The 23670-nt window shown below is 39.9% G+C and overlaps 1 protein-coding gene across 3 annotated transcripts in view; it reads right to left on the bottom strand.

Moving 5' to 3' along the window:
- Positions 1-2069: 2069 nt before the first annotated feature.
- Positions 2070-23670, bottom strand: part of LMNB1 (lamin B1) — a 66387-nt gene continuing 44786 nt past the window's right edge. Inside the window, exons 7-12 of one of the 3 annotated variants that reach the window (XM_060143497.1) lie at positions 17815-18035; positions 16532-16757; positions 14790-14894; positions 11683-11802; positions 6362-6469; positions 2070-2805 (exon numbers count right to left, since the gene is read on the bottom strand). In XM_060143497.1, the coding sequence (XP_059999480.1) occupies positions 2764-2805; positions 6362-6469; positions 11683-11802; positions 14790-14894; positions 16532-16757; positions 17815-18035 (822 nt within the window). In that variant the 3' untranslated portion in view covers positions 2070-2763. Of the gene's footprint in view, positions 2806-4011; positions 5255-6361; positions 6470-11682; positions 11803-14501; positions 14549-14789; positions 14895-16531; positions 16758-17814; positions 18036-23670 lie in introns of those variants that run through there. The other 2 variants (XM_060143498.1, XR_009539558.1) reach the window with 2 other exon arrangements.

The raw sequence follows: 23670 nt of genomic DNA, 5'->3' as shown, positions 1-23670 counted from the left end.
ACATAATTAGCGAGATAAATACTAAGTTACTGAGAATACAGCACAAAGAAACCTAAAACATATGAAAGAGAACAGGTTCAATGTAAGGCTAAAAGAAATCCCAGAAGAGAAGAACAGCGAACAGGGATGAGCTGATATTCAAAAAAATACAGACATCCAGAATTCTCTTAGTTAAAAACCCTGAGGTGAGAGCTGAGCAAGAGGAAAATAAATCTGTATCTAAACATAGTGGTGAAACTAGACCACTGCAGATGAAATAAGGGGGGAAAATTTCACGCTTGTTATGAAACAGTTCAATAATGCAGATACACAGCTGTAGCCTCCACTGATGGGGAGAAGCACTTACTACAGAGAGGCAGCCGTTGAGCCTCTGCCTCCCAGATGCTCTGTGGGAACAGGTGTAGGTGCAGCTCACTTTCAGAAAATTTCTATTTAGTGTAAAGTCTGTCCGCTTAAATCGACTCAACAATCTCCTTCCACATATTCAGAGGCACCCAGCTATGTATTAACTGAGTCCTGGGTTCTTACTCTAAATTTCACTAGAGTATATAATATTCCTCTGTATTAAAACTGCCTGAGCTTCCCTGGTGGCACAGTGGTTAAGAGTCTGCCTGCCGATGCAGGGGACACAGGTTCGTGCCCCGGTCTGGGAAGATTCCACATGCCGTGGAGCGGCTGGGCCCGTGAGCCATGGCTGCTGAGCCTGCGCGTCCGGAGCCTGTGCTACGCAACGGGAGAGGCCACAACAGTGAGAGGCCCGCGTACCACAAAAAAAAGAAAAACTGCCAAATTTTCTTAATGCTTAATTAATTAAAGTGATTCCTATAACCCAATTTATCTGGCAATAAAGTACCTAGAATGAATTTTGATGGCAAGAATCCTATCTTGTGGCAACACTTTTCACAAGCAAGTTGGGCCATACCCTGCACTGCCATTCTCATTCTGAAGATAAATCTGTGTGAAGTTATCATTTTATCTGCTTCACCAGACAGAATTTCTAACCCAGCATTTATCTTGTGTCTCCGACGGCACCAGCGAATGCAGTAAATCTGCAGAGCACAGTAATTCTGGGACTTTGTGAGTTATTTTCAAGTGTAAGTTGCTAGTCTGTGCAGCTTACTGCAGGAATATTTTAAGAGAAAAGCAAACACTGACTCTGGATTAGCTTCTGAATTGTTATCAACAGTTCATTCTAGGGATGGTTTGGATATTCTACTTTCTACAAGATGAACTAACTCACTTAGCTAAAGCAATCACAAGATAAACTCTCCAAATGCGTAAAAAATGACACTCTAGTTACCACCATACGTAACTACCCCACACAGCACACACATATTTTCTATCATTCATACTGTATTCCTTGTAATCAGTGTCTCTTCTGTGTCTCAAAAGACAGTAAAACTTGGGCTTCCCTGGTGGCGCAGTGGTTGAGAGGCGGCCTGCCGATGCAGGGGACACGGGTTCATGACCCGGTCCGGGAAGATCCCACGTGCCGCGGAGCGGCTGGGCCCGTGAGCCGTGGCTCCTGAGCCTGTGTGTCCAGAGTCTGTGCTCCGCAACGGGAGAGGCCACAACAGTGACAGGCCTGCGTACCGCAAAAAAAAAAAAGTAAAACTAGATTCCAGAAATACTATCTCCATTTTTTTCCTTTAAAAGGAGTGTCTTCCCCAATTTCTCCTACTGTCCCTAATGTTCCTAAATGGCTTTCTTAAAGAGATTTTCAAAGGTCTTATTGTTAATAAGCTAAAAAATATAAAGCACTGAGCATGGTGTCTGGTTCCAAAAAATTAGCTATTATTATGGCTTTTATTAGTGCTATCATTAATGACAACAGAGTACTGAAAACAGGGGAGACCCCAAAATAGTTTGTGTGTTTATATTCCCCATTGTCAGAGCCTTAAAGAAAAATCTAGTTCAAACAAAAAGCCAAATTATTTTTATCAAAAGTAAAACTGAAACAATGCTTTTCTCCCCCAAAACAGTTCTAAAGTTAAAAGACAGCAGATTAATATTAAAAACAGCTTTTTATTTGTTAATGTCACATAAGAAATTTAAGCAAGTTACACTATCTTAAAAAACACAACTAATGCGTTTTAGGAGAAACCCTTCCCTCCCCCCTCCCCCCTCCCCCCATTCCCCTTGTGAATTAAGAATCTAAGAGAAGAAGTAACCATAAAACAAAGTTTTGTGGAATCCTTCATCCAGAGTGCTTACATGATGATTAGGTTAATATTGCCTTCTTACAAAATTTCTCTTTTCTATTTAAAAAAAATTTTTGTAGCCTTGATTGTTTATTACAAAAAAATTCAGTACAAAAGTTCAATATATTGAAAAATGCTTTTCCCCTCCCTCACAGCACCGTTATATATAGCAGAGAATAATCAAGAGCAGATTGCTAATCTAGATGGAGCAATCTTCAAATTAAAACAAATTAAAACACAGTGGTTTATTTACCCTCCCCTCCTCATAGAACTTAAAAAAAAAACCACACATACAAAAAAAAGGTCAAAATTTTGAGGGACCCTTTTCAAACAGTACACAGTTCAGTGTCAATTCACATCTTGCAACAAAGTATATGGATATGATTTCTTTTACAAAACGTTCAGTGTCAAAAAAGGAAATTAAGGCCATCAGATTCGCAGCTTAAAAATTCACATAAAGGAAATATAAAAATATTCTGTGCTTCTGAGAAGGCTCTGCACTGCATGTAGGTAAGGATTACCATACTTCTTTATTTTGAGGAAGACAGTTGATGTGAGAAGTTTACATAATTGCACAGCTTCTATTGGAACCTCTTGGGGCTCCCTGATGAGGAAAACAGAAAAAAAAATTAGTGCTAAGAAAATGGATCACGGTATTTTAAAATAAGGCGGAGATACTACAAATTCATTATTACCTAACTTCAAATGGACATTTATTACTTCTCACTTATCCTTTTTAAACTTCTCTTATGGACTTCTCCCCTAGAATACTCCAACAAATTCCAGAACAGTGATTCTCAACTCTAGCTGCACATTGAGATCCTGAGGAGTTCTTAAAACAAAATTCTGATCTAGGTCCCTAGATCAATTAAATGAGAATTTCTCATTTCGGACTTCCCTTGTGCCACAGTGGTGAAGAATCTGCCTGCCAATGCAGGGGACACAGGTTCAAGCCTTGGTCCGGGAAGATCCCACATGCCATGGAGCAGCTAAGTCCGTGTGCCACAACTACTGAGCCTGAGCTCTAAAGCCCACGAGCCACAACTACTGAGCCCGCATGACACAACTACTGAAGCCCTCACACCTAGAGCCCATGCTCCACAACGAGAAGCCACTGCAATGAGAGGCCCACACACCACAACAAAGAGCAGCCCCCGCTCGCTTTAACTAGAGAAAGCCCGCACGCAGCAACAAAGACCCAATGCAGCCAAAAATAAATAAATAAATAAATTTTTTTAAAATAAATGAGAATTTCTCATTTAACTGGGGAACAGTATCTATTTATATGTAATTTTAAAGCTCCCTAAGAAATCCTAATAAGCAGCTGAAGTTGAAACTTCCTATTCAATAACATCCTTTGGTAACTTAGGAAACAGGAGCTCAGTGGATGGCATTCTGAACAACCACATCAGGAAATATGGCTTGCTGGATCCTCAGCTTTCATATCCTGAAGCATTTGCATTGGGTTCATCTTCAAATGTGAAGTCAAAACGGCTCCCTCTATCCATTTCTTTATCACTCACTAATTCCTTAAAATCTCACAACATGACTGTGAAACACCACTTGACTACTGAAATTGGTTTCTTGAAGGTCAACCAGAAAGACTTCTAATCAACTCAAAAGGCCACTGGATTCATTCTCTAATATGAAGTCAAAATAGTTGATCCATCCTTCCATCTTCCCTCTTTTGAACTTTTTTTTTTTTTTTTGCAGTACGCAGGCCTCTCACTGTTGTGGCCTCTCCCGTTGCAGAGCACAGGCTCCAGACGCGCAGGCCCAGCGGCCATGGCTCACGAGCCTAGCCACTCCGCGGCATGTGGGATCTTCCCGGACCGGGTCACGAACCCGTGTCCCCTGCATCGGCAGGCGGACTCAACCACTGTGCCAACAGGGAAGTCCCCTCTTTAGAACTTTGATATCATTATTTCTTCTGATCACAAAAGCTAAAAACCTCGCATATCTTTGATTTTTTTTCTTCTCCCCCTCAAGTTCGGTCACTATGCCTTAATTAATGAATCTCCATTTGCATAGTCTCTCAGGGTGTCTGCAATCTCCCTTCTACAGTCATCCCTCTGATATTGTCTCAACTTCTCCTTGCTCCAAAGTGTGCAGAAGCTCCTTCCCTAGGCATTCCAGAGTATGCTGATTTAACACCAACCTCCCCACTTCACTTATCTCTCACTCACACCCTACAAACACAACTGGATGGACAGATATACTTGGTGCTCAAGTCTTGACATATACCCTGTGATGAATTAAAGATCATGATAAATTCTTTGCCACTCCTCCCATTATGAGGTGGAGACTATTTACCCTCCCCTGGAATTGAAGCTGGCCTATGACTTACTTTGACTAAAAGAATATGGGCCTTTAAGAAATCTAATGCTTTCCGTTTTCACTCTCTTGGAAGCCAGCTGCCATGCTGTAAAGAAGGTTGGACTAAACAACCAAATGATAAGAAACCACATGGAAACAGACATGGAGAACATTTGAGCCCTAGCCAAGCTTCCAGCTGAATGCAACTGCATGACTGACTTCACTCTCCATTGGGTGGGAACAAATGAATTGCCCAGTGGAGCCCAGTCAAACCACAGAGTCATAGGAATTAAGAAATCAGTTTTAAGTCACTGAGCTTTAATTTAAGGTGGTCTCCTAATGTAGCAACAGATAATTCAAACAACCACAGAACACTACCATCTGCCTTCTAATACTCAAATAATTGCCCATCTTTCAAAATACTGGACAAGCCTATTTTCCAGAGATCTTCTCAACTGTTCTGGTGGCCTAAACAGCCTTCTCCAGCATCTGACCTGCGACAACTCATGCTCTGAACCACTAGCCTGGCACCCTGAGATATCTCTTATATTGTTATTTTACTTCCAGTCATTATAATATTTCAAATAAGGGCAGAAAATGGATCTTGTACCTGTTTCTTGTTAAAGCCAAGTATAAAACACCTGTTCTTAAATATTCCTCCAAAATGTACGAGGAAGTATCCATGCCAAAAATTCATTCTCCTATAACCCACCTCAAGTGGTTCTCAACTCTGGAGGCTGAACACATAAGAAAATGTTTATTTGGAGCAGGACTGGGGCTAATTAAGCAAAACAAACAGATTTATAAATCTGGAGACATGGTGACGACATCTTATAAGGATAAGGGTAGGAATTTTGATTAATGATAGACATGAACAGCTTGAGAATATAAACTGAAGGCTCATTACTTATTAATAATTCCAATTTAATTAATTAAAATCAAATTTGGAGTTTATTTCAAGGACTCTCAAAAGTCCAAGCATCAGCTAAAATCTATCTTGCAATTAAATAATTAAAAACTTAAGACAGCAAGAATTTTGCTTCACACTGAAGCTGAACATTACTCTTTTTTTTTTAATCAGGTAATGATTTTTTTAAATTTAATTTATTTATTTTTTGGCTGTGTTGGGTCTTTCTTGCTGCACATGGGCTTTCTCTAGTTGAAGCGAGCAGGGGCTACTTTTGGTTGCGGTGCACGGGCTCCTTATTGCGGTGGCTTCTCTTGTTGCAGAGCACGGGCTCTAGGCACGTGGCCTTCAGTAGTTGCAGCGCGCGGGCTCAGTAGTTGTGGCTGGCGGGCTCTAGAGCACAGGCTCAGTAGTTGTGGCTCACAGGCTTAGTTGCTCTGCAGCATGTGGGATCTTCCCCAACCAGGGCTCGAACCCGTGTCCCCAGCATTGGCAGGCGGATTCTTAACCACTCCGCCACCAGGGAAGTCCCTACTCTTTGTTTTTCTTGAGTTTATATGCAGATACCTGCTCCAATTTAGTCATCTAAACTCAATCAAAGAACCCTTCAATAAATAATTTTTAGCATGCATTCCAATCCATATATACTTATTTATGTGGCATACATGCCCTACCATAACATATTACATACATTATAAAACAAAAGACAAAACTGAAATTTGATATGAGAAATAATTTTTAAAAAAGAAGTGCAAACATTTTCTTCCAGTACCCAAATGTACTGTATCTTGAAGATCCCCTCAGGAAAAACAAACCCCACTTGGTAGATCACTGACTTAGTTCATCAAGTAATAGGGAAAAAACAAGCTCCACTACTGGTTTTGGTTTTCATGTAATTCTGTTAATAAAATTTAAAAGACATATATTAAAGTAATACCTGCTGGTGGAAAAGTTCTTCCTCGACAGCCACTTCAGCTGTTTCTTCCTCCTCCTCTTCCTCTTCAGGTATGGTTGTTTTGAAGACTGTACTTCTTTGAGCAACCTCCTAAACACAAGAGTTTGATTTAAGTTAAAACACTGTACTTTGGGACTTCCCTGGTGGTGCAGTGGTTAAGAATCCGCCTGCCAATGCGGGGGACACGGGTTCGATCCTTGTCCCGGAAGATCCCACATGCCGTGGAGCAACTAAGCCTGTGAGCCACAACAAGGGAAGCCACCACAATGAGAAGGCCGCGCACTGCAACGAAGAGTAGACCCCGCTCACCACGACTCGAGGAAGCCGGTGCGCAGCAACAAAGACCAACGCAGCCAAAAATAAAAAATTAATTAATTTAAAAAAAAAACCACTATACTTAAAAATCACAAAGACTGTGGGAGGACAACATCTTTTCGTTGCGTAAATTTAAGAAACAGCATTCCTATGTCAGGGACTTTTCTTTTCTTTTTTTTTTTTTAAGTGGCTCATCAGTAGCTTCAGCTACTGAACAGAAATTTTTGCATAATTAGTAGCAGTTCTTAGATTTTCAATATTCCCTGCAGGGGAGCTACTGGTATCCAATTTGAAATACCTGCTGAGAAGTTCCCACTGCTTTTTATCCCATTCTGTTACTAAGAATTCTGTAAATGATTTGGCACACTAAATTCTTTATAACACTCAACATGAATTCAGCTTAAAGATCTTGGCTCCTAGCAAAGAGAAGGTGCTAAATAAATGCTGAATAAAATGAAGTCAGAGTCTAACTGCTGTGCTCTCAGGGACCTCGGTGGCAAGAGGACCACCTGATGAGTGAGATGAAAAGGACAAACTTTCATTCCTTCAGCAGCTAGTTCCTCTTGAATGAAACAGAATCAAGACACAGGAACACTATTTACTAACAACATACCAGTGAAGTTCCAATGTACTCTGTACAAAAAAACAGAACTCCTATTATTCACTGGAGGCATAACAGAAAGTAACCATTTCCATTTTCTACTGAAAGGCGCAAATACAAATAACTATCCTGTAGAGAATGCTGACTTGCACAAATGCAGCAGTGTTTCTGTTTAAGCACAAGGCTAACCTGATGATCTAGCAGCAAGTAAATGAGTGTGTCCTAGAGTGCTGCAGAACGTCTAATTTTACTCTGTACCATGCATGTCCTAAGGTTACTCAAGAAAGATAACTCCAGATGAAGACACTAAAATCACGTCAGTAAAAGCTTACCTGAAATTTAACACAGACCAGCTAGTTTAAAATGGCAGAGGAAGAAAACCAGAGAACAGTGACAGAGAAATGAGAGTTCTATTTACAACATGTCCACATATATATTTTATAAATGAAGTAAGGTAGTACAGTAGTATTTTGTAGGGAATTTTGATTATTGTTGCACGGCCGAGGAAGATAGACCATTTTGAGTCTGAATTAGCCAGAAACTTCAATTCTGTGAGATCAGTCCATGTTTATACACACAAATAGTCTTTTCACAAATAACACTTGCTGTAACCAAATTAGTACTAATAAAAAAGCATGTGAATCCTTAGATCAATTACAACTCTTTGAACTAAGATATCCACTGGGGGATGATGGCATACAAAACAGAAAAAAGATTCCCAAAAAGTTTTCAGAGTACCTAGCTTCCCTCAACTCATCTTAAAATGAGGAAAGAAAAGTCAAATAAAATCTGTTATAGAATTCTCACATTTCAGCTTCTAGCAACTCATGACAGTGTATACATCCCATATGGAAACACCGGCTCTTAGAGCTTGTGATGAAACACCAGACTATGAGCCTCAAATGAGAAGCTTAGAAAAGAGCAACTTGCCCAACTTCATTAATTATGAATTACTTCAGCATAATTGCCTTTAATGTAAGCCTGCTGTTAAGCACTTTTCATTTGACAACATTTAAAAATCAGTTAATTTAATGCAGAAAGCCTGTATGGAATATAAGTGAGCTAAATAAATGTCGACAAAATTAAATAGAAAAATAATAAAACAAATTTAGAACCAAAAGTTGCTGGAAGGTTTAGGTCCAGGAAATTATTAGTCAAGGTGCTAAAAGACAAATGTCTTTACCAAAAAATTCCTCTCAGCAAGACACCCAACCCTATCAAGTGCCCTGAAAGGCACACAAAAATGGTCTCTATCAACATGCCATGGGTCTGCCTGGGTAAAGCCCTGGGCACATAAAGGTACACCCATCTCCCCAGCAGTGCTGCAGGGCCAGCTAGCGCCAGCTCACGTGCTGCCTCTTCAACTCCGTGCTCAGTCACAGCGTGTGGGTATCCTGAAATCACCACAGTTCAGCAAATACTAAAAATCAAGGCAGTTTTTGTTGATGAAGGAGCTGACTGTTAAACTAGAATATCTCTGTATACATAAGTAATCATCTGCATATACAAAAATTTCAGTGATGCCTATATTCTAGAAGGTACAGAGAGACTGCTTTATTTTTTATTTCCCTCATTAAAATAACATTTTATTTCTCTATGGTGACATTTGCTGTTTTTCATCCCTAGGACCACCCCTCCCCAGCCATTTCTCAGTAAGAGCCCCCACTTTTACCTGGGTACCCTCTCTCCCATGGAGATGTGACATGTGTGTCACAAGCTGAATGTGATCCAGCCATGGAGAAGGCTCAAGCTCTAACTCTGTTCTCTTGACTCCAGGAACTGGCTCAGAGGTGGGCACATGACCCAGGCTGGTACTACGAGAGCAAAGCCCAGACGAAGACCTGACTAGGCACAATGCTCTTGCCCACGAGAAGTAAACCTAGAATGATGCACCTGAGGAAGATACCCAGGAAACAGACAACATCTCTGGATGGTTGGTTTTGTGAACTCATATATTCCCATTATTTTAAAGCCAGTTTAATTGGGTTTCCTGATATCTCCAATGTCTCAGCAAGAAAATATACGTAAAAAAATTACACTGACTTAAGCCAATTATCTAAACTCTTACAGAAAAGTGGTCTTTATGGTGGTAATTATGAATTATTATAAATATGGTCTGGGATCTATTAATAAACATGGTCTCACAAAATTAAATGAATAAATGCCAAAAGTACTTGCCTGACAATCACAGAAATAAGAACTGTATTCATAATACTTTCCTCATTTCTGACAGAGGTCACTTCATAGAGCCTAACAAGCAGAATGCAGAAGTTTATTAAAAGAACAGGAAAACAAACCAACCAAATAATCCATTATAGAGTTCAGTGGTTTGAATTATGAAGGGAAACCTGAGCTTCATTCAGCTTAATTGAAACATCACTGGTAATACTACCTCCAGACATATCCCATGTCATGGCATCTACTTTTTCACTTGTCGTATCTATTTTGTGCGCTTTTAAACCCGCTGCATTCCAAATATCCTCCTATAAGATCGTTTCTAACTTGGAACACATTTTCACACAGAAAAAGGTGCTGACTAGATTCCATGGTTCATGAAAACCTATTTCATCTACCATAGCCCCTTAAAACTGTGCTTTTCAATCTGGGCAAATCGGCACTCGTAACACTGTTTTGAAAGAGACATGTATTCTGCCAATTTTAGATGTCGAAGGAACTACCAGCATAGGAGCTGCAGTAATTTCAGCACTTGGGCAGCAGCACCAGTGACAACTGGGAAGAATTCCAAAGTGCCGAAGGCAAAAAGCGAGCCGGGCTCCACACAGAGAACAGGAGGAGATCCAGCTCCTCGAAGTTTGTGAATTCCGGAAGGCATCTGTAAACGCCCACACCCTGAGAACCAGCAAGTATTTGGAGATGAACTGTACTGAAGTCTGCAGTGGAAATCATCAGATGACCTTTCATTTTTAGCCTCAGTCTGAGATAAAGGGCATTCTTCATTCAGCAGACAGTGAATTCCTTACTAAGAGCAGTCTAAACACCAGCAGATGTTTACAGTGAGGGATGGCTGGAAAGATGGCTGGGCAGAGGACTTCTCGTATGCAAACACCTCAGACCCCCAGAATGAATGTTATTAATTACACTTTATTTCTCTGAACTTAAGTAAAGGTCCATGTTTGATTTTCCTAAAATTTTATCCAGTAATTTCTCACTAAGTGCCTATTATGTGCCAGGAAAAATCAGAACAGGTCCTTGCCCTTGACATGCTTATTACTCTAGTGAGAGAGGACAACGTGACAAGCTAGACAAGGTCTGTGCCTGGGCACTATGGGAGCAGAGAAGAAACCCCTAAGGGGATACTGTACTTTGACCTGAAACCACGCCATCCTTGAAGACATTTTCATCTCTTGGTATGTGTGCGTGGCTGGGGGAATTTGGGAGTGTCTTTATGTGACAGTGGGGGTAGGTAAGGTTCTTTGACAAGAGTTCTAGGACTGACGTGTTGAAAACATACACATCAAGCAAATGTACACTCCACAATCCTTAAACTCAGTTTCACGAGCATGTTGAAAGTCAGTAACAAGGTTAATAACCTAAGCATTTACCAGTGGCCAGATACTATTCTGACCATTTCCCAAGGATTGTCTCATTTATATTATTCTCATTATATTATCTTATTTATATTAGTTATCTTGTTATTACTATCTCCATTTTAAAATGATAAAACTAAGAGAGGTGAAGGAACTTACCCAAAGTCACAAAGTCACTGGGCAGTGAAGACAGAAACTGGACACAAACTGACTCTGGAACCTGTACTAACAATCATATTTCATTCCTAAAACCTGGAGTTAGCATCTCTTTCATTGACTCAGCAGCCTTGGTCTGATTTAAGCAATCAGTTACTTCACATTTAAATTTGATTTTTGAAAAGAAATCACACTTGCATGATGAACTCTCAGGTGAAACTGACACTGTGGTACGAACATAGAGAAGAGTCTGGTGGTTGCCAAGGGGGCAGGGGTTGGGGCAGGGATGGGAGTGGGAGGTTGGGATGAGCAGATGCAAACTATTATATATAAAACGGACAAACAACAAGGTCCTATTGCATAGCACAGGGAACTATATTCAATATCCTATGATAAACCATAATGGAAAAGTATTTTAAAAAAAGAATGTACACAGGAATTCCCTGGCAGGCCAGTGGTTAGGACTCCACATTCTCACTGCCAGTGGCCGGGTTCAATCCCTGGTTAGGGAACTAAGATCCCACAGGCTGCGTGGCGTGGCCAAAAAAAAAAAAAAATGTACATATATGTATAACTGAATCACTCTGCCGTACAGCAGTAATTAACACAGCATTGTAAGTCAACTATACTTCAATGAAGAAAAAAAAATTGACACTGTGGTGGTACCGATAAAATGACCATACCTCTCCCTGAGAATTTTTCAATATAACCTTCACATCTTCGCCAGTGCCCCAAGAGTTCTGGTTCTTCCAGATGAGGTCGGTGGGAGGACTGGCTGTGACACCGGCATTTGCAGCCCAGATCTAGAAAGAAAAAAGGAAATCATTCTACACAGAGCCCAGCTTTCCCACGTGCCAATAACAACATAATGATGAGACTTTAACACCTTGTAAGAGGACTGATTCTAAAAGTTCCAGAACTATGGCCTAGCTTTAGACTTGCTATATTAACTAGCTGTATATCCCATAGAGCTTAGCTAGGCCTCAGCTTCCCAGTCTGATAAATAAAAATGTTGACACACGGGACTCTGAAGTGAAGTTGCCTAGATTCACATCCTAGCTCGCCTACATGCCAGCTCACCTTGAGCAAGCTACCTTACTTACCCTCCAATGGTACAGAAATGGTACTGATAATACACGGGACTGTTGTGAAGAAAAATGATTACCCACATGGAGGAGATGGCTGACTCAATGAATATAAGCTCTCACTGTTAGCATTCTATTATTCTACGGGTTTCATGAGCCATCCCTTCCGTGTTAGAGCCTTCTACCCCTTCCAATGGTATCCTCCAGCTGCCTATAGCAGGAATTGAGGAGATGACCAACTTCTCTCAAAAGCTCTGCAGCAGACAGCCTATCTAGAATATTCTAATGGAAGGTGGTATATATCCAACCAGAGACAGTGTCATAATACCCCAGTGTCTGAGTCTGAATTCCAAAAAGAATTCAGGAAACAAATAACCCATTATTCAATGGAAAATATGACTGCTACAGAAATAGGCAAAAGAAACAGAAAGATTTCCCTTTTCATAAGCAGGGAAATTCTGCAACATTTTTTATGTATTTACTGGCAGAAGAGCATTGGTAGAATAGAGAACACTTGAGAGTTAGAAAACCTGGGTTTGTATCATGGACATAACACTACACCTCTACAAACCTCTATGTCCTCACTTGTAGGGACACTACTACCAGTCCTGATCTTTCTAAAAGACCATATGAAGAGAGACAGGAAAGTTTTGTACTCCATAAATTGTCTTGCAATATAAAGGGCCATATGATGGCAGAATGAAGACTGGAGATAGTATAAGCAGGTATTCTTTTAAATGGGGAGAAGACCTTATCAATTACTAATTAGGAGAGACCCCTTCCTCTTAAAGTGCTCACTTGAAGCTTCCAGATCTTCCATCACCATTATAAATGGAAAGGGGCAAGGAGCATTACTAGGATAAAACTGAAAAGAGAACTGGATCTGGGCTGACTTTCAGGTTATGTGGAATGTTAGTCTAACCTCAAGCTATACTTTTCACTAGTCCATATGGAATCATACAGTTGCTTTAGTGTTTAATAATAATCGTAACACGTCAGTAACCTTACTGGGTAATTTAACCTAAAACTAGTATGTCCTAGAGCTGTGTCGTTCAATATGGTAGCCATATGTGGCTTGTGAGCACTTGAAACATGGCTAGTCCCAACTGAGGTGTGCTGTAAGGGTATCTCGAAGTGTCAAGATTTAGTTTTTTTTTTTTTTTTTTAAAAAAAAGGGATTTCCCTGGTTGTCCAGTGGTTTAGACTCCACGCTCCCAAAACAGGGGGCCCGGGTTCGATCCCTGGTCAGGGAACTAGATCCCACATGCCGCAACTAAGATCCTGCATGCCACAACTAAAGATCCCACATGCTGCAACAAAGATCCTGTGGGCTGCAACTAAGACCCAGTGCAGCCAAATAAATAAATAAATAGATATTTTTTAAAGTGATCTAATAACTTTTATATTCATCAGATGTTGAAATGATAATATTTTAGATATATTGGGTTAAATTTAAAACATAGTTCTAAAGTTAATTTCACATCTTTCTTTTTCACTTGTTTTTAATGCGGCTACAAGAAAACTTAAAATTACATAGTAGTTCCCTTACTTCTGTTCTGGAGGGGGTTTTTTGCTTTTTTTGTTTTTTTTTTTGCGGTACACGGGCCTCTCACTGTTATGGCCTCTCCCGTTGCGGAGCACAGGCTCCGGATGCGCAGGCTCAGGGGCCATGGCTCATGGGCCCAGCCGCTCCGCGGCATGTGGGATCCTCCCAGACCGGGGCACGAACCCGTGTCCCCTGCATTGGCAGGTGGACTCTCAACCACTGTGCCACCAGGGAAGCCCCTGTTCTGGAGTTTTAAACTGATCTTTGCTATTGCCCTGCCTTGTACAATTTTACAGAAATATCACTTATGATTACCACATTCCAAAGAGCTTCTTAACACATTTATGCCAGCTACCAAAGGAAAAAAAAATGCCTTACATTTTTTTATGTGAAAATTGAGTTCTCCACTAGACCTATAGAATATATATATCTATTTAGTCACTGAGGAACTGTATCCAGTGGAAAAAGCAGATGATTGGCAGAGTGGTTTTATACTTTTAAAGAGATAAAGGGCACGCTCAAATCTGAATCTTCTGAATTAAAAATGTCAGACTCTTTCCATCACATTATGCAGCTTCCGTAAGACACATTTCTCAGGGCTGAGAAATTTCCTCTCATTACAATAATTACTAAAGAAAAGAAAAGATAGCGTGGTTAGGATATCTTTTCCAATTTTTACCCATTATTACAAAATTAGCATCTGATATTTTCACAATGTGGTGGCAAGTTCTATGAATACACTTTTTAAAAGAGAAGTTCTACCCTGTTTGAGCTTTTGATCTTAAACACTCAGTAAGGTCTGTATCAATCATAAAATCTTAAACATGTATTTAATATTTTTACAAAGGAATTGATAAAAGGAGACAGTCACCTCAACTTCTTTAGGGGTGAAGGGGGGGTGTCAGCTGCTAATTTCTACTGGAGTAGAGAAAATAAAAATAATTCAAAGATCAATTCTTTCACTTTTAATAGTCACTTACCACTCTCAATAACAAAGAATTTTAAAAATCTTTAATAGCACTTGTAATTCCCTAATAATGTCAAAAACATTTTAATGCCCATTTCTAAAATGCTTCTCTTTAAGCTAAAATGGTTTTAATTACTTCAACTATTGGTTAAGACAATGAAGTTAAATTAAATGATAACTAAATTAACTTACTGTAACAGTCTGGCCTGCCTTCAGCACATATCTTGAGGTATATTTGTAACTGACTGATGTGTCTCCAATTTTTCTGATCATCTCCCAGCCTCCCATTGGTTGATCCTATTGAAAGAACAAAATAAAACAAGGTCACTTCAAATATACAGAAAGTTATGGAATAATCAAATAAATCAATCCATAGGCAGTTAAACTAAGACAACTTTATGACTGTCTTCCCATGGTTCATATTTTCCTACTATGAAAAGAAAACATGGTTTTGTCATTCAGAAAAACAGAAACTTTGACAATGCTGCAGTTTTAATTATTAAAGTGTTTAATTTTAAAGAGGACAAAACTGCAAGAAAAGGGATGTGTACCAAATTAAATGGTGATATTCAATGCTAGAACAGGTATATAATTTAAATTTACAACACAATCTAGCTTCATAACCACCATTATAAACATCTAATTTTTGATGCTTTAAGCTTTTAAAATATACATACATAAAGCTTGGAAAGAGAAGGAAGAAAATATGTCCTTTTTCTTCTTCATCTGTACCACTTCTGCCCATATTTAACTCTTACCTTAAAGCATAAGGGGCTCAATGACATAATGAGCCAGTCCCAAGCACCGGCTATCAACGCTAGCCCGCAGGCTGCCCAGAGCTGCCTGACTCTCCTGAGGAACGGTGCAGGGTATTAAAGCAATTAGCTGAATTAATTTATTTATATCCATCTCTAACTCAAAGACAGGAGTAAACAAGGCTGAGAGCCAGCTCCAGAATAGCTCCACAAAGCACAGCAATGCCATTTGAAAAACAGCCAAACTACTACAATGGAGTAGCAGTACTCTGTTACAGTACAGAGTAAAGTACTCTGTTCTTTAGTTTCTGAAGTCGTGACTAAGAGGGCTTAGAACCTATGCTCTTCCATATCAGGACTGCTAAAGCTCCTTTGCCCATCCAAAGTATTTATTCATCCACATGCAAGATAGTTTCAATAGCTTTGGTGAGAAAAGGAGTGATTTTACAAACATTTTACAAATCCTGAACATGCTTCTGGAAGTGACATCCATCCCACTGCATCCCCACTACACCCCAGACCTGCCTTCCTCTGGCATCACCTGATACCCCTTCACGACCCCAGCTCAATGATGCCTAGCCAGGGTCTTCCCAAGACCTCCACTACTGAGCTCTCAAAAGCCCCAGCGCAAAAGTTCAGAATTCCCTGCTATGAATATTTTATGTTTACTTTTAAACAAATAATTTCAAGATAGGGCTTCATACTAGTCTTGATATAAATTAAATCAGTACTATTCATTCATTTATTTAGAGAGAAAAACACTCCCTACACGTGTCCGAGTCTGGGCTCGTATTTCCTTCCTTCCATAAAATTAACAGCTGGGAAAGAACATCTACCATCTATATTCATAATCTAACTTCTTCACAAATCTGGCTAGGTAGGACAGGGAATATTAATAATTCATCCTTAGGAAGGCCACGGTGACAAAATGACCAGATGTGAAAAACAGCCCTGGCTCTCTAAAGAAGAGCTAAAGAATAAAATCTTTAAACTACTAAGCGCACCATCCCTCTTCCTCCTCCTATTTAAATTTATACTACATTTCATGAATTTAGGTTAACAAGGAGAAGGAAACTCTTATTCCACAGACTGAATCCAAATAAAGGCTGAGAAGTTATTACAATTGCAAGACACCAATCAGCAAAGCCACGCTGGACAAAAAGGGGTCTGTGTTTCCACCTGTTCGGAAGTGTTCTTCAAGCGGATAAATTTCCCATCAACATCTATCTCTTCAATGCAGACATTCCCAGTGGCTGAGGCAGAATGAGAGATGCTGACACTACTGCTGGCCTCGGATTCTTCCACGTCCACTCTCTTCCGCTTCCCTCTGGTTGTACGCACGCTGCGACTCGAGGATGCGCGTGATACTGTCACACGGGAAGAAGGGCTCGGAGAGAGCTTCAATCTACATGGAGGAATAAAACATTCCAATTATGAAACACATATGCCCTTCCTACCTTAAAAAAAAGGATATTAATATCCTGTACATGCATTACTAAAGCAAAACATTAATGACAATCTGTTAGACAAAGCCAACATACATTTTTTTTTTTTTTTTGCAGTACGCAGGCCTCTCACTGTTGTGGCCTCTCCCATTGCGGAGCACAGGCTCCAGATGCGCAGGCTCAGCGGCCATGGCTCACAGGCCCAGCCACTGCGCGGCATGTGGGATCTTCCCAGACCAGGGCATGAACCCGTGTCCCCTGCATCGGCAGGTGGACTGTCAACCACTGCACCACCAGGGAAGCCCCAACATATATCTTAACGAAGAGAAACTTATTTGTGCTACAATGCCCACTGTCATACATTTTTTTCTTTTTAAAAAAGTATTATTTGAATGTTTTAGGTAGGAATAGACTATAACCATAATGCAGGAAGTTTGGAAAACCAGGGGGTGGGGAGATGAGGGGAGGACATTGGGGTGAACATGTCATCTACCACCACCCTACCACAACCCCTGTTACACTTAGTACACTTTCCTTAAGTTTTTCATACCTGCATTTTCTTTTTACAAAATTACAGTCACAATGTATACAATACTGAAATTAAATGGCTTTTATTCTAAATCAGACACTTTCCCCTTTGGAACTTTTTTCTCAGAAAAGGTATAAAAGGATTAATACACTAACCAGATTTGAAAAATAAGTATAAAGTCTCTTTCAGCAAATCTGATATTTTGCAACATATTAAATTATCAAAACATTTTAAATCTCAAAGGAAAGACTCTATCCTGACAGAGTTCAGCATTCAAAATAATAAGACTGCTTGAACAACTTCTACTGTTGAGGTAAAAGTATGATCTATTACTACCTATCTCTACAGCTAGGTATTAAAAGAAACAAGAAAATATTTAAAGTTGCCTTAATTGTTAAAAAAAAAAAAAACCTATTTACTTTTCTTTAAATAGAAAGGGTGGGGGCAAAAAGCAGACTATGAGGTAGGGTGACAACTAAGTTACTCACCTTTCTTCTTCGCCTTCTAAGAGCTTCCTGTACGCACTGATTTCCATGTCCAGGGCTAACTTTACATCAAGAAGTTGTTCATAATCGTTCAGCTGTTGCTGCATCTGATCCCATATTTCCGCCATCTCTCTCTCTTTGTCAGACAGCATGCGGCGAGAGTTGTCTCTTTCTTTAGCAAGCAAGTCCTCCAACTCTTGAATCCTCTCCAAACATGCTCTAGACTTAAGATTCAAGGGAACACATTTACTTTCTAGGAACATTCCAACAGTAGCACAAGGCAGCTATTCTAAACTATTTCCTAGACTGGAACAAATCCAATCTCTGACACCAGAATCCAAGAAAATTTTTATTTTAAGAAATTAAAACCCAAAAATTTCTCCAATACAAAATACAGCCCTCAGGAAAGTTTTATCTTATAAAAAGGCTAGAAAAAGATATATTCCTCAAATCTGTCATAAATGTACATATAATTTTTCTTTACTTGACCAAATAAAACAAAATTGTAAGCTGTGGTTTTAGTAAAAGTCAAGTCTGGCTCCCCTACAAACCAGTGAGCTCAAAAGAATAAAGTAACAAAAGTAAAGAATTAAAAGACAGAAAACTCATTGACAAAAGAAACCTAGTATCTTTTGGAGAAATGCTGGAACTGTTCAGAAACTGAAGAAAAGCGATTCCAGTTACCACTTTAGAACTGTTGTTCTTTCCCACGCTCAATCAGCATGCAAAGACTATATGATATATGGTAGTCTGGAAATATTATTGTAAACATAGAAACTTCATATATGGTATTAAAAAAATGAAAAATCACACATCCTATACCAGAAGGTTCATCTTAGAAACCCTGTGGTTCACTAGGTAATTATTCATCTGTATTTCTCCAAGACAGAATTCATCTCCATAACCTCAGAAAATAACAAAGGTAATCAACTCAGAAAGACTGATATATAGCTTAGGCCCTTAAATCACAAGTACCTGCGCATCAAAGCAGGAGAGAAAGGGCACATACTGTGCAAAAGTTAAATCTAGAAGGCTAAAGATAAAAAGGAGCTCTATGTTATGCAGAAACACTACACTCCAGGTTAGTGAATTTATTTCTCACAGGGGTACAGATTAAAAAATCTGAAATTACTTTGCATGTATACTGGGGCTGGATAAATAAGTAAATGGGATGGCAGAAGCCAGGTTTCTTACTCTCAGAGAGCAGTTACAGGTAAGCAAGGAAGGAAGCCTAAAGTGAACCCAGTGGTACAGGGTTAGAGTCAGAGACATATGTATAAACTCTTGGTTACCTTAATATAAACACAAGTGGACAGAGATACAATTACAGATAAATGTGTAAACATAGGTTAGCATATACACATTTATTACATAGTTCTGCCCACAAGCAGGCCTAGAAGCAATGACACCCCAATACCAATGAGCATACTCAGTGCCCAGATCTTAATTCTAGATGCCACTCTTCAATAAAAAGAACCAGGGCTACTTGCAGAAATAGCTGATTCTAGAGCTGGGGCAGGGAAAATACAAGATGAGCCTAGAGCATCTTATAGAACCAGAAAGTAAAGAAGTGCTCAAAAAAAGGAGGAGCATGGTAGCCAATCTGACAGAACTCCTTATAGCCAAAGCTAGAACAATCTGAGCCAGTAAAACAATGTAGTATTCGATATTGTATTAAAAAACATTTTATAAAAACATTTCCATGAGTCCATACTGATATAAACAAATGAATGAATAAATAAATATACAAATAGGGGGAAAAAAGATGAATCTTTACAAAAGAATTCCATTTAATAAAGGTAAATACTTTCTTCAGGGTGTGGAGCTAAATTCCTGCCCTTTACCCTTGAGAGTGGGATGGACTCAGTGACTTGCTTCCCAAGAACAGAGTATGGAAAGGCAAAAATAGTAACTTAACAGTGGAGAAACCTGGCAAACACTGTCTTAATCAATGGTAAGGGTTAACATCACCAGTGATGTTGTGTGTATGTCACGTAATCCCTGATATGATGTAACAAGAAGGGCACTTAAAATCCATAACCCCAGGCTGATCATGAGAAAAGCACCAGACAAACTTAGATTGGGGGACAGTCTACAGGACACCTGGCCAGTTCTTCTCAAGACTTTCAAGGTCATGAAAAACAAAGAAAGCCTAAGAAACTGTCACAGACCAGAGGAGACTTACAGAGACCTGTGGTATCCTAAAACACAAAAACTACAGTACAGCCTAGAGTATAGTTGATAGTAATGTACCAATGTCAGTGTCTTAGTTTTGACAAATGAACCACAGTCACCTAAGATGCTAACAATGGGGGGAAAACTCAGGGAGGGAAATAAGGGAATAATAAGTCTGTACCAGCTTTCTAACTTTTCTGTAAAGCTACAATTATGCCAAAATAAAAAGGTTATCTAAAAAATAATCAACCAGGGACTTCCCTGGTGGCGCAGTGGTAAAAAATCCACCTGCCAACGCAGGGAACTTCAATCCCTGGTCGGGGAAGATCACATGCCACGGAGCAACTAAGCCCATGCACCACAACTACTGAGCCTGTGCTCTAGAGCCCATGCACTACAACTACTGAAGCCGGTGCACCCTAGAACCCACGCGCCGCAACTACTGAGCCCACGCGCCGCAACTACTGAGCCCACGCACTGCAACTACTGAAGACGGCACGCTCTAGGGTCCTCACGCTGCAACTACTGAAGCCCACGTGCCTAGAAACCATGCTCGGCAACAAGAGAAGCCACCACGTTGGGAAGCCTGCACACTGCAACGAAGAGTAGCCGCTGCTCACTGCAACTAGAGAAAGCCCATGTGCAGCAATGAAGACCCAACACAGCCAAAAAAATTTTTTTAATTAAAAAAAAATCAACTAATCAATTTATTAAAATCCAGAGACATTCTATATCAGAAGCAGGCATTCATCTCAAGAGTGATACTAAATAAAATCCTGCCTCAGAGAATTTGCATTTAACTGCATTTGCAAAAAACCAGGCTATAAACTGAGAAATCCATTTCTTCTCCCTCTCAGGCTTATGATTTTTTTTGGAGGAAGAAAATATAAGAAGTGTAAAATGTGTCCTCTTTGGGAACTCCCTGGCGGTCCAGTGGTTAGGATTCCTCACTTCCACTGCAGGGGGCACGGGTTCAATCCCTGGTCGGGGAACTAACATCCCGCAGGCCACGCAGTGTGGCCAAAAAAAATAAATAAAACGTCTCCTCTTCAATCAATCTCTTCACTTTTATCTCCCATGTGGGAGAAACAGATGGGCAACAAGGTGGAATCTAAAGGGACATAAATCACCCAAGATTCAGACTTAATTTCTGAGCCTCAATTTGTAAACACCAAAATGTCTCTATTTGGCCGCCTCTGATGTTATAGAGTTCTTTAAGAGGGAAAAATCACAATCTAGGTATAAATAAGTTTTAAAGTTACTCTGAGTCATTTTGTATTTTAAATAGAAATAGTTAAATGTAGTTTAAATAGCTGCTCTACACCTGCTTTGTAGTGAAATACAACAAAGAACACAACATGAGAGATAGACCTAGATTCTTCTTCCTGATTCTGCCATTAACTGTAACATACCTCACTAAACTGGTATCCACATTAGGAAAACGAAGAGGTCTAACTAAACTATCTGTTAAGATTCTACCTGTAACTCTACAGGCAGATAGAGTTAATATTTTACTAACTGGTTTCTAATGGTCTTCGGTTTTCTTTGTTTTAAAGTATGTAACATAATTGTACCAGTTTATTATGATCTAGCTGCAACAGAAGTTTCCAGAGTTCAGGTGTTAGAAAAACAAAAAGTAGAGGTAATCTCAAAGTGCCACTGTAGACTCTTTTGCCACTCAAACAGTCTCTGACCAATCAATTAATTTGGCCAAAGTCAAACATCTAGATAGAAATGAAAGAAATGCTATAAGCAATGTATGAAACTCCTAATTCCAAAACATAAAAACACTATCATATATATATATATATATCTTAAAAAATATTTTCTAAGTCAGCATTTTTTTTTTGCGGTACGCAGGCCTCTCACTGTTGTGGCCTCTCCCATTGCAGAGCACAGGCTCCGGACGCGCAGGCTCAGCGGCCATGGCCCACGGGCCCAGCCGCTCCGCGGCATGTGGGATCTTCCCGGACTGGGGCACGAACCCGTGTCCCCTGCATCGGCAGGCAGACTCTCAACCACTGCGCCACCAGGGAAGCCCTTTTCTTTCTTTTTTTGAATTTTATTTTATTTTATTTTTATACATCAGGTTCTTCTTAGTTATCCATTTTATACATATTAGTGTATATATGTCAATCCCAATCTCCCAGTTCGTCACACCACCACCACCACCCCCTGCCACTTTCTCTTTCTTTCCTTTTTTCTCTCTTTCCCTCTGAGCCATATGGCTGACAGGGTCTTGGTGCCCCAGCCAGGTGTCAGGCCTTTGCCTCTAAGGTGGGAGAGCCAAGTTCAGGACATTGGTCCACCAAAGACCTCCCGGCTCCACATAATATCAAACAGCAAAAGCTCTCCCAGAGATCACCATCTCAACGCTAAGACCCAGCTCCACTCAACGACCAGCAAGCTCCAGTGATGGACACCCTAAGCCAAACAACTAGCAAGACAGGAACACAACCCCACCCATTAGCAGAGAGGCTGCCTAAAATCAGAAGTTCACAGACACCCCAAAACACACCACTGGATATGGTCCTGCCCACCAGAAAGACAAAATCCAGCCTCATCCACCAGAATACAGGCACTAATCTCCTCCACCAGGAAGCCTACACAACCAACTGAACCAACTTTAGCCACTGGGAGCAGACACCAAAAACAACGGGAACTATGAGCCTGCAGCCTGTGAAAAGGAGACCCCAAACACAGTGAGTTAAGCAAAATGAGAAGACAGAGAAATAATGCAGCAGATGAAGGAGCAAGGTGAAAACCCACCAGACCAAACAAATGAAGAGGAAACAGGCAGTCTACCTGAAAAAGAATTCAGACAAATGATAGTAAAGATGATCCAAAATCTTAGAAATAGAATGGAGAAAACACAAAAAATGTTTAACAAAGACCTAGAAAAACTAAAGAGCAAAACAAACAATGATGAACAACACAATAAATGAAATTAAAAATTCTCTAAAAGGAATCAATAGCAGAATAACTGAGGCAGAAGAACAGATAAGGGACCTGGAAGATAAAATAGTGGAAATAACTACCGCAGAGCAGAATAAAGAAAATAGAATGAAAAGAATTGAAGATGGTCTTAGAGACCTCTGGGACAACATTAAACGCACCAACACACGAATTACAGGGGTCCCAGTAAGAAGAGAAAAAGAAAGGGACTGAGAAAATATTTGAAGAGATTATAGTTGAAAACTTCCCTAACATGGGAAAGGAAATAGTGAATCAAGTCCAGGAAGTGCAGAGAGTCCCATACAGGATAAATCCAAGGAGAAACACGCCAAGACACATATTAATTAAATTATCAAAAATTAAATACCAAGAAAACATATTAAAAGCAGCAAGGGGAAAGCAACAAATAACATACAAGGGAATCCCCATAAGGTTAACAGCTGATCTTTCAGCAGAAACTCTGCAAGCCAGAAGGGAGTGGCAGGACATATTTAAAGAGATGAAAGGGAAAAAACTACAACCAAGATTACCCAGCAAGGATCTACCCAGCAAGGATCTCATTCAGATTCGACAGAGAAATTAAAATCTTTACAGACAAGCAAAAGCTAAGAGAATTCAGCACCACCAAACCAGCTTTACAGCAAATGCTAAAGGAACTACTCTAGGCAGGAAATACAAGAGAAGGAAATGACCTACAATAACAAACTCAAAACAATTAAGAAAATGGTA

This window comes from Lagenorhynchus albirostris, chromosome 3 (genome assembly GCF_949774975.1).
Source record: "Lagenorhynchus albirostris chromosome 3, mLagAlb1.1, whole genome shotgun sequence".
Taxonomy (NCBI): Eukaryota; Metazoa; Chordata; class Mammalia; order Artiodactyla; family Delphinidae; genus Lagenorhynchus; species Lagenorhynchus albirostris.
Note: the sequence above shows the minus strand (reverse complement) of the source record. Positions and strands in the feature narration are given on the sequence as shown.